At 66.6% G+C, this 13410-nt stretch overlaps 2 protein-coding genes across 2 annotated transcripts; both read left to right on the top strand.

The window, feature by feature from the left end:
- Window positions 1-5103: 5103 nt before the first annotated feature.
- On the top strand, window positions 5104-5910 carry ID1 (inhibitor of DNA binding 1). The gene is made up of 2 exons (XM_063172394.1): window positions 5104-5426; window positions 5605-5910. Exons 1-2 carry the CDS (start codon window positions 5106-5108, stop codon window positions 5644-5646), a joined length of 363 nt encoding a protein of 120 aa, XP_063028464.1. The 5' UTR covers window positions 5104-5105; the 3' UTR covers window positions 5647-5910.
- A 2035-nt stretch (window positions 5911-7945) lies between these two features.
- Window positions 7946-12761, top strand: LOC134426968 (bactericidal permeability-increasing protein-like). Its single transcript, XM_063172384.1, has 16 exons — window positions 7946-8009; window positions 9053-9178; window positions 9408-9519; window positions 9605-9733; window positions 9814-9969; window positions 10076-10139; window positions 10238-10298; window positions 10459-10550; window positions 10636-10869; window positions 11040-11099; window positions 11517-11684; window positions 11868-11935; window positions 12218-12260; window positions 12418-12481; window positions 12565-12641; window positions 12720-12761. The coding sequence occupies exons 1-16, from the start codon at window positions 7946-7948 to the stop codon at window positions 12759-12761; spliced, it is 1560 nt and encodes a 519-aa protein (XP_063028454.1).
- Window positions 12762-13410: the final 649 nt, after the last annotated feature.

Below are 13410 nucleotides of genomic sequence, written 5' to 3'. Positions count from 1 at the left end.
GGCACCAGGCCTTCCCCCAGCCTGGCCCTTGCTCTGCAATACCCAGATTTAGGGCCGGAGCCACTGAGCCCTGTGTGGGTTTGAGCTGGGATCTGGCCCCAGAGAAGGGTGGCTCATCAGGGATTGGGATGCAGGAGCCCCACAGGATGGGAATGTGCTCTCCCTCAGCTGCTGGGGTGCTCAGTGAGCTGAAGCTAACGCCCCATAGCCTGGAGGAGCAGGAATGGGAGGGATAGGAGTGGGTAACCTCAAACCCAGCCCTGGAGCAGGGTAAAGACAGTATGGATTGTCCCCCAGCCTTGCAGGGAGCCAGGCACAATCCTGCACCCTTTAGGGCTGGGATGGGCAGAGAATGCTGGTGCAGGCATGGGGGCTGGAGGGGCTGCAGGCAGGGGCAGCTCCAGCATCCACCGCAGCTTCCACTGGGACCAGCTGCCCTGTGTCCTGCAGCACTGGCAGTGTCCTCCCTACCCCTCCTGGAGGCCCACATATGGAGGATCGTGCATCCCTTCGGCCATGCCCACTGCCAGAATAAATAGAAAGTGTTTGCTGGCTTGGCAGCTCCTCCACAAAAGCCGTATTGAACCATTATTCCCTGCGCCGGCTGCGAGCACTAAAAGTGGCGCCTCGTGTTCTGCCATCTAATGACCCTTCGCAGGCTCCTACAGATGTTTTCTATGACTTACAGCTCCTTTTCCAACAGCCCTGTCCGCAAAAACAAGAGGGGCCACTTTAATTCCAATTAAATACCTCCAGCTAAGCAAACAGTGTGCAGCAGGGTCTGGGTACAGCACGGCCGCCAGGCCCAGCCCACCGAGTCACTGAGTCTAGACTCCAGATGTGATTTCACCAGCCTCCAGTGTTCCATGGAGAAGAACTTGGGCTCTGCCGTGGGGTGCAGGACCCTTCCCTGAGTCAGGACCCCACTCCCCAGCCTGGTGTGTCCCTTGGTGTGAGGCTGGCACTGTGTCCTCCCTGGCTGTGAGTGGTAGGAGCTGCATCCCCGTGCAACCTCCAGAGGCCCCAAGAGGGCAGGAGCAGCCTGGGGGGTGCACAGGGTACGCCCGGTGCCACCATCACCCTCCTGCCCTGCGGAGCTCCCAGCAGCTCCTGCCTGCTTGTAGGTGTGGTGGAAGCGTGGCCGAGAGCTTTCCCAGGGCTGCAGGGAGCGGAAGGCCTGGGGAGGGGAGAGCGGGGTCACCCCTCACCCTGCCTGGCCGATAAGCCGGGGCCGGCCGGGAGGAAGGAAATGTGCTGGGCCCTGCAAGGAGCCGCCGCTGGAGCCGGCGCTCGGCGCTCCTGGGTTCCCTCAGCCGCTGCACCTGGGCCTGTGGCACCTCCGCTCCCGGCAGGGCTGAGGCCGCTCGGCTCCGCTGTGTCTGCGCCGCTGCTGGGCCGGGTCCCCTCTCGGCAGGGTCCCTCCGGCCCGGTGGGGGCTGCGGAAGCGGGGATGTGCCGACTCCAGCAGGAAACCTTTGTCCACTCAACTGCGCCCAGCTCGGGCAGGGGCCAGTGCTGCCTGTTCTGCTGCCAGCACATGTGGGGTTTGGGATGATCATCGCCCACCCACTCACCCATGGCACCTCATGGCAGGGGTGTAGATGCCCCTTGGCCAGGGGAGCTCATGGGCTCACACCCCTTGTGCCAAGCTCCCACCAGGAATTGCAGTGGGGTGGGATGAGCTGAGCTGGAGGTGCACAGGGTGCAAACACCAGGCAAGGGGAGGGTGGTTTCATGTTTTGGGAGTGCTGGTGCCTGGTGTGAGGGGGGACACATCAGGGCTGCTCGTATTTAGAGCACTGTGGAGCCTCCCCACCTCAGCAGGGTTTCAGCTGAGTGATGATGGGTGATGGGTGCTGCAGTTGTACCTCATGCTCTACCACGCAGGGTGGGAGGTGCTTTGCTGTGATGGTGGGTGCTGGTGGTGAGAGCTGGGGTCCCATGGGGTGGTGGGGTCTGGTGGTGGGAGCTGGGGTCCCATGGAGTGGTGGGTGCTGGAGGTGAGCTCCGGGGTCCCATGGAGTGGTGGGTGCTGGAGGTGAGCTCCGGGGTCCCATGGAGTGGTGGGTGCTGGTGGTGGGAGCTGGGGGCCCGTGTGATGATGGCTGCTGACAGTGGCGCCCGGCCGGCGGCTGCGAGCAGGGAGAGGAAGCAGCCCAAGGCAGCCCCAGTCCCGGTCGGCCGGCGAGGAGGGGCAGGAAGCTGGAATAAATCCCAGGAAGGGCTGCCTGGCTCCAGCTGGTCTGGGCTGCGGCGGATGGAAGCTGGGAACGGGAAGGGAGAAGGCGGGAGGGGAATGCGCAGGGGCTTTCTCAGGCCTCGGCCCCGCTCCAGCTGTGCCGGCGGCCCCGGCACATCTGCATCCCTGGCTCAGCAGTGTCGTGCGGACATGGGGGGGTGGAAGCTCTGTGTAGCCTCAGGGGTGACCTGCGGATGGCACCGGGAGAGGGGATCTGGCCGGAGCCCAACCCAGCCAGTTTGGGAGCCCTGGTCACTGCTGGGGCCCAGCCTGACCTGCGGTGTCCGTGCTGCCTTCCAGCCCTGCGTGCCGGAGTGTGGGGCTGGGTGCTGCCGCTTCTGGGGTGCCGCCTGTCCCCCGTTCCCCCTCACAGCAGCACAGGCAGCCCCTCGGCCCCTCGGCGGCCTGGCCGGCCGTGCCCTGTGTGGTCCCGGCGGGGCGGGGGCGGCCGGGGGCTTTGATGTGCTCGGCTGCCGGGCAACCCCTGCTCAGCGCAAAGCAGCCGCCCCCCGGCTGCCCCCCCGGCCGGGCTGAGCCCCGCCAGCACCATATGGCCGAGGCTGCTGTTACCGCGCCGTGAGCCCCGTTCCCAGAATTGAGATGGAAATGAAGCTCTGTGTTCTGCCGGACAACACTGCTGCGCCGGCCGGCTCGCCGTGCCAGGCCGGGACCCCGCGGCCAGCTGTGGCCAAGGCAGCGTCCCGGTGCCACGCTGGCAGCCCCGAGCCCCGCACCCCATCCCCAGCACCCCAACACGCACAGGGATGGGGTGAGGGCGTCCCGCTCTCGGGGCATCCAGTGGGCTGGAGCAGCTGGAGTGGCTGTGCCAGGCTGGCTGTGCCCTGTGTGTCGTGACACCCACCACGGCCACGAAATGTGTCCCCGTCCTTGTCCCCGCGCCGCTCGGGGTGGCCGGTGGCAGGGGCGCGGGGTCCAGCTCGTCCTGGCATTGTTGGCGGCGCAGCTGGCGGTGGCGGCGGCCGGCCGGCGGCCCTGAAAGACATTCCTGTGCACAATGTCCCCGGCCTCCCGCCGCGGCCCGGCCACTGCCGCCAGATGGGGGCTAATTAGCAGCTTTGAGAGCCGCGGTGGGAACCGGGCAGCACCGGGCCCTCCGCCGAGCCCTGAATGGCGGGGGCGACCCCAGCGCCGTGCCCACCCTGGGAACCGCCACCGCACCAGGCTGGGGACACAGGGAGGAGGGACAGAGGGAGGGACAGGGGGATCCAGCTCCCCCCAGCCAGGCTGGCAGGGCTGGAGTTCATGCATGCTCTCCAGGATTGCTGCCCGCCCCAAAAGAGGAAGAAGAGGGGAGGCCTTCAGCTCCCGAATGCCTGGGGACGTGCGGCAGGGTCTGGCCCTCCCAGCCCAACCCCATAAAGGGGTGGGAGAGCTGTGCTGACACTTGGGCACACATATTGGTGTGCAAGGCAGGGTGTACGTGTGCATGAGCGTGCATGTGTGTACACGTGTGTGTGTGTACCTGTATGTGCGTCCATCCGTGTGTGCCTCTGTTGTGTGCAGGTACTTGTGGCTGTGTTTGGTCTGCACAGGGTTGTGTATGCGTGTGAACGCTCCTGTGCACATATTTGGGTATGTCCCACACACATCTGTGTGTGCAAGCACGTGTGTGTCCACACCTTTGTGTGCACACGCACACCCACCCTGCGTGTCGGTGTGAGCACACACCCGGGAGTGTCTGAGGCTCGGCTTTCCGTGCCTCCCTCCCTTCCCACACCGTTCCGTGCTGCTCGGGGTGTGCCGGGGTCTCGCTCGGGGGCCCTCCCCGGGCGCTGCCTGCCCTTCCCGCAGGTGCGGGGTAATTAGCAGGAACGCTAATTACAGCCCGGGCCAGAAACCCTTCGGGGCAAGGACCGGCTGCCTCGCACAGTGGCGGGACCTCCACGGGTTTCTCCCGCGGCAGAACCGTGCTCGCAGCCCCGCGCTGCCCCACGCACCCAGCGCTCGAACCTCTGCCCGCCCCTCGGGTGGTCCCGGACCTGGCGCCCCCCGCCCCAGGGGCCGCCACCGAGCAGCTCTGCGGAGGTTTGAGCCCCGGGAGAGAGGGGGAACGGGGAACTCCGAACTTGGGCCGGGGGGCGCGGAGCTGTCCCCTGTGGGGATGCCCGTGTGCCTGTGCCACCGCGGGGCCCCGGTGTCCCCGTGGGGGTGCAGATGTCCCCCGGGGCCCCTGTGATTCCTGTAAGGTCCCGGTGGCCGTATCCACGAGAGCATGCCAGTGTCTCCGTGGGGTGCCGGTGTCCCGGTGGGGGTGGCGCTGTCTCCGTGGGGGTCCCGGTGCCCCCCGTAGGGGCTGCAGGTGTGTGTCCCCGCCCCGCCCCCGTCGCCATGGGCACCGCCCGCCCGGCGCCGCGCTGACAGCGCGCGGCGTTTTATGAATGGGTGACGTCACGAGCCTGGCGTCTCACGGTCTGAGCCGCCGCGGGGCGGGGGGGCCGCGGGGAGCGCGGGGGGGCCGAGCCCGGAGGGGCACCGGGGGCCTGGAGGGGACACGGGGCGAGCGGGGAGCCCGGCACCGGGAGCCCGCGGGGCGAGCACCCGCCCTAACTGCGGGCACGGTGGGGGCTCCGCACCGCTGTAGCCGCCGCACCGCCGGCGTCCCTGCCCCGCAGCCCGAGCCCGTCACGGCGCTCCCTCCGCCATTGCCCCTTTAAGACGCTGCCCTTTGGGGCGCATGAATGGAGTGGGCGGGGCTCTGTCCGCCTTTTCCGCGCTGCCATTGGTCGAGGGTTCCCCGCGGCCCCGCCCACCCACCGGCGGTGCTCTATAAGAGCGCGGCGGGGCGCGGGCTCCTTGTCCGCCCGCCGCGTCCCCGTCCTGCCCGCCGTGCCCGCCGCCTCTCGCCATGAAGGTCGCCGCTGTCGCTTCTTCGCCGCTGCCCGCGGGCGCCGGTGGCCCGCTGAAGGCCGTGCGGCCCGGGGAGGCCGCTCGCTGCGGGCCGGTCCCGGGGGTGTCGCCGGTGGCGGCGGAGCAGGCGGCCGCCGCGCTGCTGTACGATATGAAGGGCTGCTACTCGCGGCTACGGGCGCTGGTGCCGACGCTGCCGCGGCACCGGCGGGTCTCCAAGGTGGAGCTGCTGCAGCACGTTATCGACTACATCTGGGACCTGCAGCTGGAGCTGCAGTGCGGCCCCCCTCGCCCCGCCGCTGCTGGGGACTCCCCCGAGGTGAGTGCGGACCCCGCGGCACCGGCTCAGAGCCGCGCTCCTCACGGGCAGCACCGGCGTTCCTTGGACTCTCCTTCCCCCGATCCGCGCCCTCTCCTTCCCGGGGATGTCCCTTCCTCCTTTCCATCTCCGTCTCTCTGGCGAGTATTGACCGCCCGCTTCGTGTCCCTTTCCGCAGGCTCCGTGCATTCCCGCTGCCGATCGGATCCTCTGCCGCTGAGACCGCTCTGGACCTTCCACGGACATCGTTCCCGGGATCCCGGTCCCACCACGGACATCGTTCCCGGGACCCCGTCCCCGAGCACCGCGGCTCACCCGCATCCCTGGCTCCCCAACCCCACAGCCTGGGCAGGGGTGCTGTGGGCCGGATCCTTCCTTCTCAGATTGCTGAGAGCATTCCCCGTATTGTATATTACAATGATGCTGGAGAATATTGTTCTACAATAGCTGGAGTTTTGTTATTAAACAAGCCCTGATGACCACACGTGCGTTTTCTTCCTGCCCCCTCCCCAGGGTTTTGGGCGTGTTTTGCTCCGGGGATTTGTGCCCCATTTAACAGGGGGCAACTTATGCAGACCACTGTGGGCTGGGTGGGTATGTTGGGGGTACAGGGTCTGGGACCCTGTGGTGGTGCTGGGGAAGGGGTTTCCCACAGGCTGGTCCCAATTCCCTGTGTCCCAGCACTGCCCACACAGAGCCTCTCCCAGTGATTCCTGAGGGGTTTCATTCCCTAGGCTCAGTGGGGTGTTGAGGGTCAGACACAGGAGGAAAGATGGTTGGCACCCTGTATTCTGTGGTGGGATAATGCAGCAGCCCTGGGATGCATCTTCCCGTGATTAGGCACCTAATGGGATGATGACACAGAGGGGACAGTGCTGTGAGCCAGCTGTGGGGTTCTGTGCCCCATGGGAGTGTGGTTTCCCCATCTCCCTGGACAGTGGTGTGTTCACAGCCTGGAATTCCCTTCCCTCCCCTTCCCAGCTGGGCCACCTGCACCCAGCAGCCTTTCCAGGGCTCCACGATTGTTGCTGTGTCAGGACTGGGGGATTGCAGGGCTGATGATGCAGGGACTGTTCCCTTCACAGGGGAGAGCAGATACGAATCCTGGGGTGCTTCTCTCTGTGGCCTCGCCCCGTGGTTCCTGCTCTTCCTGGTGCAAACCCTGCCTGTGGGGACACACAACGCTCGGGACAAGGAAATTGCATCAAGGCTTGTGCAACCCCCAGGGCTGGGGGTGCCCCGGGCAGCTGCCGTGACCTGAGCTTCCCTGTGACTCACAAACACCCCGGGGATCTGACAGCCTCCTGTCCCAGATCTGTTCAGACCTCCCTATGGGCCTGGCAGGGACAATCGGGGTGCCTGGAGGGGCTCTTGTAGCTCCGGTGGGACCCTTTAGGCTCTCCCCCTCCCCAGGGTCCTGCAGCCAGGGGATTTGGGGCTGGAAGGGGCTGAGCAGCCCCGGGCACAGCCGTGTGCATGTGTGAGGCTGTGCACACTTCTGTGTGTGTCTGTGTGCTCACAGCTGTGTGTCCACGCGTGTCCACTCGTGCTTTCCCAGCCGAGCAGAGCCCCTGGCAGGCCTGTGCAGGGGACAGGTGACCTGGGCTATCCAGACACTGCCTCGCTGTCCACCCGTGTCCGGCTGTGACAAAGCAGCAGGGGACACGCAGGGGGGCCGGGGGCTCTGGGTGATGAACTTGTCCATCCTTGGATGGGTCCCCTCCATCACCCCCCGGCTCCTCCTCATCGTCCCCCCGGTGTCTCCTCCGCCGCCCGCCCTCCTCCCAGCCCCGAGCGCGGCGGGACGGGCCGGTGGGTCCCTCTCCCGGTGCCCGCTCGCACTGCACGGCTCGGGCCGCCCGCCTGCAGCAGCCTGGAAGGTCCCGGGACAGGAGAACCGGGGCTGGGGGCTCTGCTCGGGCCGGGGGCGGCGCGGGAGGCGCTGGGGCTGTTCCCGTGCCGTGTTCGCGGGTGCCGTCCTTGCCTGTTCATTGCTGCTGATGGGGAAGCTCCCGCTGGAGCGGTGGGGAGAGGGGCTCCGTGTGTGTCCGTGTGTGTCCCCGGGTCTCTGTCTGACCCCTGTCCGAGCCCTGTGTGCCCCACAACGGAACCCTCGCCATGCAGCCCTGCCCGCCATCCATCCCCTGCTCGGGGGACGCGGGGTGGCACCCCCGGGTACCTGGGCATCCCCCGGTACCTGGCACGGCAAGGGGCTGAGGGACCAGCCCGGGCTGGCAGCGGGGCTGGCAGGGCCGAGCCCCTGCACGTGTCGGGATGCCGGATGCGGCAGCTCCAGGATGCACCGGAGAGCCCGAGGGAGCGCCCAGCCCGCGGGCACCTGCGCCCCAACCGGTCCCTCGGTGTTTTCGTGGGACCTGATTCATCCCGGAAGGGATTAGGGACGGGGGAAATGGGTGACGTTGTGGTGTGACCAGGACCCGGGATGGACATTGGCGTCAGAGCTGGTCCCTGCTCTTCACTGCCACGTACAGTCCTGGGACACGCAGGAGCCGGGACCCATGGCAGGAGCTGCGGGACCCATGGCAGGAGCTGCGGTGTGGGGCACGGCACCCCCCGGGCACGGTGAGAGCTGCTGAAGGGCAGGGGCACCCTGGGATGGAGGGGCTCTGGTGGGCATTGGGCTGGGGGTCACTGCTGGGGGCTCTGGCTGCTGCTGCAGCCGTGGCTGGTGGCACTGGGCATCCCAGGCCAGGGGGCAGCTGCTTTGAAGACCTCCATAAGGTGCATTATGTGGGCTGTGATCCCTCTGGTGAGGCTGCCCCTCTATGTGGGCTCTATGTGCCCCTGTGGTGCTGAGATGAGGCCCTGGCCCTACTAGAGGTACCTCTGTGTCTGCCAGGCTGGATCCAGGAGGGCAACTGGAGCCCTGGCACTGGAGGGGCTCATCCACAGCCCAGGTCACTGGAGGGGCTCACCCACAGCCCAGGTCACTGGAGGGGCTCACCCCAGCTAGGGGACGGTCCCTAGGGTTTGACACTGTGGGTGGCTCCTTCCCCACAACTGAGGTTTTTTTTGGAGGGGATTGCACAGTTCTGCTCTCACTCTGACTGTCCCGACTTTTCCATCACTTCCTTGGGGGCTGCTTCTGCACCCCGAACACCCCAATCCCCACTGCCATGTTGGTAACCCTACACAGGGTTCCCAGAGCCCTTCCCAAGGTGGGAACAGCTGCTGGCCCCTGGTGCAAATGGGCTGAGCCCCCTGGACCAGCTCATTGTGTCCCTGTCCCCCACTGCTCCATCGCTCCCAGGCAGGGCACGGCTGAAGCGCTATGTGGCCTTGCCCAGCCGGGTCTCTGTGTGTCCCCACATGTCCCGTGTCCCTGTGGGGAGCCCCAGCTGGCATCCCTGGCTCCTGTGTACCCCAGGGTGGGTTGGCAGGGCTGGTGTGGGACCCTGCGTTGCCCTGCTCCCACGATGGGGCTTCCCCTTTCAGTCACGGTTGGGCAAGGCTGGGCTTTCGGCGGCTGGAGCGCTGCGGTGTCCCCACGTGTGCTGATGTCACCCGGGGCTCCCTGTCCCCTGTATAAGTCCTGGCTGTGCTGGTGCACAGGGAAGGGGTCTCTACACCTGCTGTGTGTCCCCCAGCCATGTCCTCTGCTCCAGCCTCCAGGTCCCAGCCTCGAGGTGCTGTATGGCTCTGCCTCTTGCTCCTGCTGCCCACCTGTGTCTCTGCCACCACCACCAGCCCTGGCATCAAGGTCTGGCTGACCCAGAGGACGCTGGAGTTTGGTGAGTCTGTGCTCCTGAGTAGGGAGGGATGGGGGGGACAGTGGGGGATGATGCCCAGACTGCCAAGGATGGGGAATGAGGGGAACCAATGGGCACCCCCAGGAATGACGGCAAGTCTGACAGGAATGGGGGATGGAAGGACCATCCTGGCCCTGGCTGCTCACTCTGCTGACACCCCAGGTACCCCAGCCCCTTCCTTGTGTCACCCCAAATTCCTGCTTTGCCCCAGGCCGGCGCTTTGGGCTGGAGCTGCTCCAGTCGATGCTGCAGAAGGAGCACGAGCTGAACCTGACGGGCTCCTACAACACCCTCCTGGGAACTCTCACCTACGCTGTGCCACGGTAGGAGCCACCCGTGGGCTCCCTGTCCCTGTCCCCATCCCTGTCCGTGCCACAGCCACAAGCACAGCTCGCCTGTGTCGTGCAGGATTCGCATCCAGGAGCTGCAGATGAACGAATCCACGCTGGACTTTGCCGAGGACGTGGGGCTGAGGCTGACGGTGCAGCGCGCCCGGGTGCAGCTCAGCGCCGACTGGGCAGCGCAGCTGGGAGCCGTGTGAGTGCCCACGGGGACAGGGACAGCACCGGGTGGCGCAGTGTCCCCGCTGTCCCCGCGCTCACCCGCTCTGTCCCCAGCCAGGACAGCGGCTCTGTGGAGCTGGGCATGCAGGATGTGGCCGTGGCCGCGGTGCTGGGTGTGAGCGAGGACGGCAGCGGCCACCCCACGGTTTGGAGCGCCGGCTGTGACACCCACGGCACCGACCTGCACATGGAGTTCCACCGTGGATACAGGTGATGCCAGGCCCCTGCTCTGTGCAGGACTCCTGGTGCCCAGGCAGGGTGGTGGGCTGGGGGGGGGGGCCCTGAGGTGATCTGAGCGCCCCACTGTGCCCCACAGCTGGCTCTACAACCTGCTGGCACCTCTGCTCCAGAGAACGCTGCGGCAGCAGCTGAACAAGCAGGTGGGTGCTCAGCCCCTGTGCTCTGGGGTGTCCCTGTCCCCCCCGGCCCAGTGAGAGGCTTGGAGACCCTCATCCCTGACACCCTGCTCTGCTTCCAGCTCTGCCTCGTGCTCCAGAGAGGCATTGACAGGCTGGACACTGCCCTGAAGCGCATGAAAGGTGGGTGAGGGGACTCCAGGGTGGTCCTGGGGGGCTGTGGACAGGGCTGGTGCCCAGCAGGGTCTGCAGGACCCCCCTGTGGGGCTGGATCCTGCCGGAGCCGGGCTGTGGGAGGGGGCTAGGGGTCTGACTCCTCACATCCACTTCGGTGTCCCTGCAGTGTCCACCCAGCTGGACACCATCGCTGCCATCGACCACTCCCTCCTGGCACCGCCAGCCTTCACAGAGGAGTATGGGGACATTGCCCTCAAGGTAATGCCATCCTGGGCATCCCTGGGCCACATTTGGGAAGAGGGGAGCCTGGCTGATCCTCACATCCATCTGTGTGTCTGTGCAGGGAGAGATCTTCAGGGTGGGCACGCACCACCAGAGACCCTCAGCACTGCCTGTGGCGCTGCCTGTGGCACTGCCCATGGCCCTGCCTGTGGCTTTGCCCACGGCCCTGCCCACCACACCGCCCATGGCACACGAGCCCATGCTGCTGCTGGCTGTCACCGAGTTCGTCGCCAACTCGGCCGCCTTCACCTACTTCACAGCCGGGGCCCTGCGCAGGATCATCTCCAGTGACATGGTAGGGGTGGCTGCAGAGCAGAGCTGTCCCCACCAGGCTGTCCCCATGCCCACCCCTGCTCAGCCCCAGCCCCTGATCCCTCCCTGCCCACCCCTCCTCAGCCCCAGCCCCTGATCCCTCCCTGCCCACCCCTGCTCAGCCCCAGCCCCTGATCCCTCCCTGCCTTCCAGGTCCCCCGGCGGTTCCCACTCCAGCTGAGCACCAAGAGCATGGGGATCTTCTCCCCTCAGGTGAGTGGCGTGGGACACAGGGACAAGGGGACACAGGCAGGACATGGAGTAGGACAGGATGCAGGTGGGATGGGACATGGGACACAAGATGGGATTGCAGGAGGAACGGAAGATGTGATCGAATGCTGGAGAGTGGGAATGAAATGATGAAGGAAGGACAGGAAAGGGATGGGATGCAGGAGGGAAAGGTTGCAGGTGGGATGGAACGTGGAATGGCACGGAGGTCAAATGGGATGCACGAGGGACAGGACAGGGAATGGGGTGCAGTGGAAATGGCAGGTGTTGCAAGCAGTATGGGATGCAGGCAGAAGGGAACACCCCAGGACAAGGAAATGGGCAGGGCAGTGATGGGCACACAGGACCTGGTGGGGGCATGGCCAGCATGGCTCTGTGCCACCCCTGCCCTGTCCCTCCCAGCTGCAGGAGCTCTATCCTGACCAGCCCATGGAGCTGCACCTCTGGGCCCGCCAGCAGCCCCTGCTCTCCTGCCATGCTGATGCCCTGCACGGGACCCTGCTCGGCTCTGCCGAGGCCTTCGTGGTGCTGCCCAACGCCACCCGTGCCCCTGCCTTCCTGCTGAACATCGTGAGTGGCTGCTGCTGCCGCGGCTCGGGGAGCCAGGGGACCCCAAAGGGCCTGGCTGGGGCTGGTGTGCCTGTGCTCCTGGCTGGGGCCAGCTGGGTGGCACTGGGGGATACTGGGGCCAGCTGGGGGACACTGGGGCAGCTGGCACTGCCCTGGTCTCTCCAATGCCTCTCCCTGCTGCAGGATGCCAACGTGACGGGGAAGCCGACAATCGCCAGGAACAGACTCGGGGGCACCGTGAGACTGACAGGGTGAGCGCCTGACCCTGAGCTGGGTCTGAGCTCCCCTAGGACATACCTGGAGAGCTCCCCCACTCTCCACCTCTGTCCATTTGCCTCCCTGAGACCTGAATTACCTGCTCAGACCCCATCCTGCCCCCAGTTCATATCTGTGCCAGCTGCCCTGGCAGCAGGTGCTCAGCTGGACCTGCTCTGCTGGGTCCTGGTCCCACCATGGAACTCAGCCTGTCCCTACCCTGGCACGGGACAGTTCTCATCCCTGTGCCGGGCTCTGACCCCGATCTTGTCCTACAGGCTCCACATAACACAAGTGGCATCAAACGTGGGCCCAGTGGAGGTGAGTGGCTGTGCCAGGGAAGCCAAGGGGAGCCCTGGGGGGGAACTGGGGGGCTGTGGACCCCATGCATGGCAAGTCTGGCAGGGGGCTGAGCCCTGCCTGCAGCATGGACCCTCTGCCTGCGCTGAGCCGGGCTCAGGGCCTGCCTGTCCCACAGGTGAAGCGTCTGGAGACCCTGCTGAAGTTCAGTCTGTGGCTTTTTGGGGTTCCCCGGGCAAACAGTAAGTGCTGTCCCCGTGCTGTCCCCCCATCCTCCCACAGCTGCACCAGGGCCATCCCCTGCTACGACTTTGTCTCCCCACAGAGTGGCTCCAGGCTGGCATCGCCCTGCCCCTCCCGCATGGCCTCAGCCTGCTCAGACCCCGGCTCTCGCTGCACCAGGTGGGTGTCACCACTGTCCCCTTACCCAGGGATCCCCCATGTCCCCCATATCCCCTTTCTCACCCTGACTCCCTACAGGGCTTCGTGCTCATCGCCACGGACCTGCAGTACGAGCCGTGAGACCCCTGCCTCGTGGGAACCTGCCAGTTCTGTCCCCATCACTGTCCCGGTGTCACCGTGCCCCCGTGGCTGGCAAAGCGCCCAACCTCGGGAGCCGCAGCCCCCATGCTCGGCAGGGATTAAAGGGGAGGTAGCTCAGCCCCGTGTGCTGTGGGTGTCTCGGGGAGCCCCCTCACCCTGTCTGCCGGGCACGGTCCCATTCCCGATCCACCACCGGGCATCGCCGTGTCCTCTGCTGCGAGGGGCTCTGCCTGTGCCCTGGTGGGCTCCGTGCCCTCTGAGGGGCTCTGGACGGTGGGGACGGGGCTCTTGGTTCCCTCCGATCCCCGCGGCTCTGTCGGTGCCGGGGGTCCCCGCGCTGCCGCTCCCCGCAGCCGCTGCGGCCGCAGCTCTCCCGCTGCCCACGGGATGGTGCTCGTGTCCGCGGGCTCCCGCCGCTCCCGCCGCCCCACGGAGCCCGCCGGGGCCCGGGGCCGCCACCCGCTCCGGGGGTCCCCGGAAAGGACAGGGGAGGGGGGCTGCGGATCGCTGAGCTGGGCGCGTGGGAGGGATGTGGGGTGGCTCGGCGTTCCCCATGCTCGTGACATCCCAAAAACGCCGAGTGTTTGTGTGGTCCAGACCGTGCTGGGACGAGCCCCGCACAAAGGGA

This window comes from Melospiza melodia, chromosome 19 (genome assembly GCF_035770615.1).
Source record: "Melospiza melodia melodia isolate bMelMel2 chromosome 19, bMelMel2.pri, whole genome shotgun sequence".
NCBI lineage: Eukaryota > Metazoa > Chordata > Aves > Passeriformes > Passerellidae > Melospiza > Melospiza melodia.
Note: the sequence above shows the minus strand (reverse complement) of the source record. Positions and strands in the feature narration are given on the sequence as shown.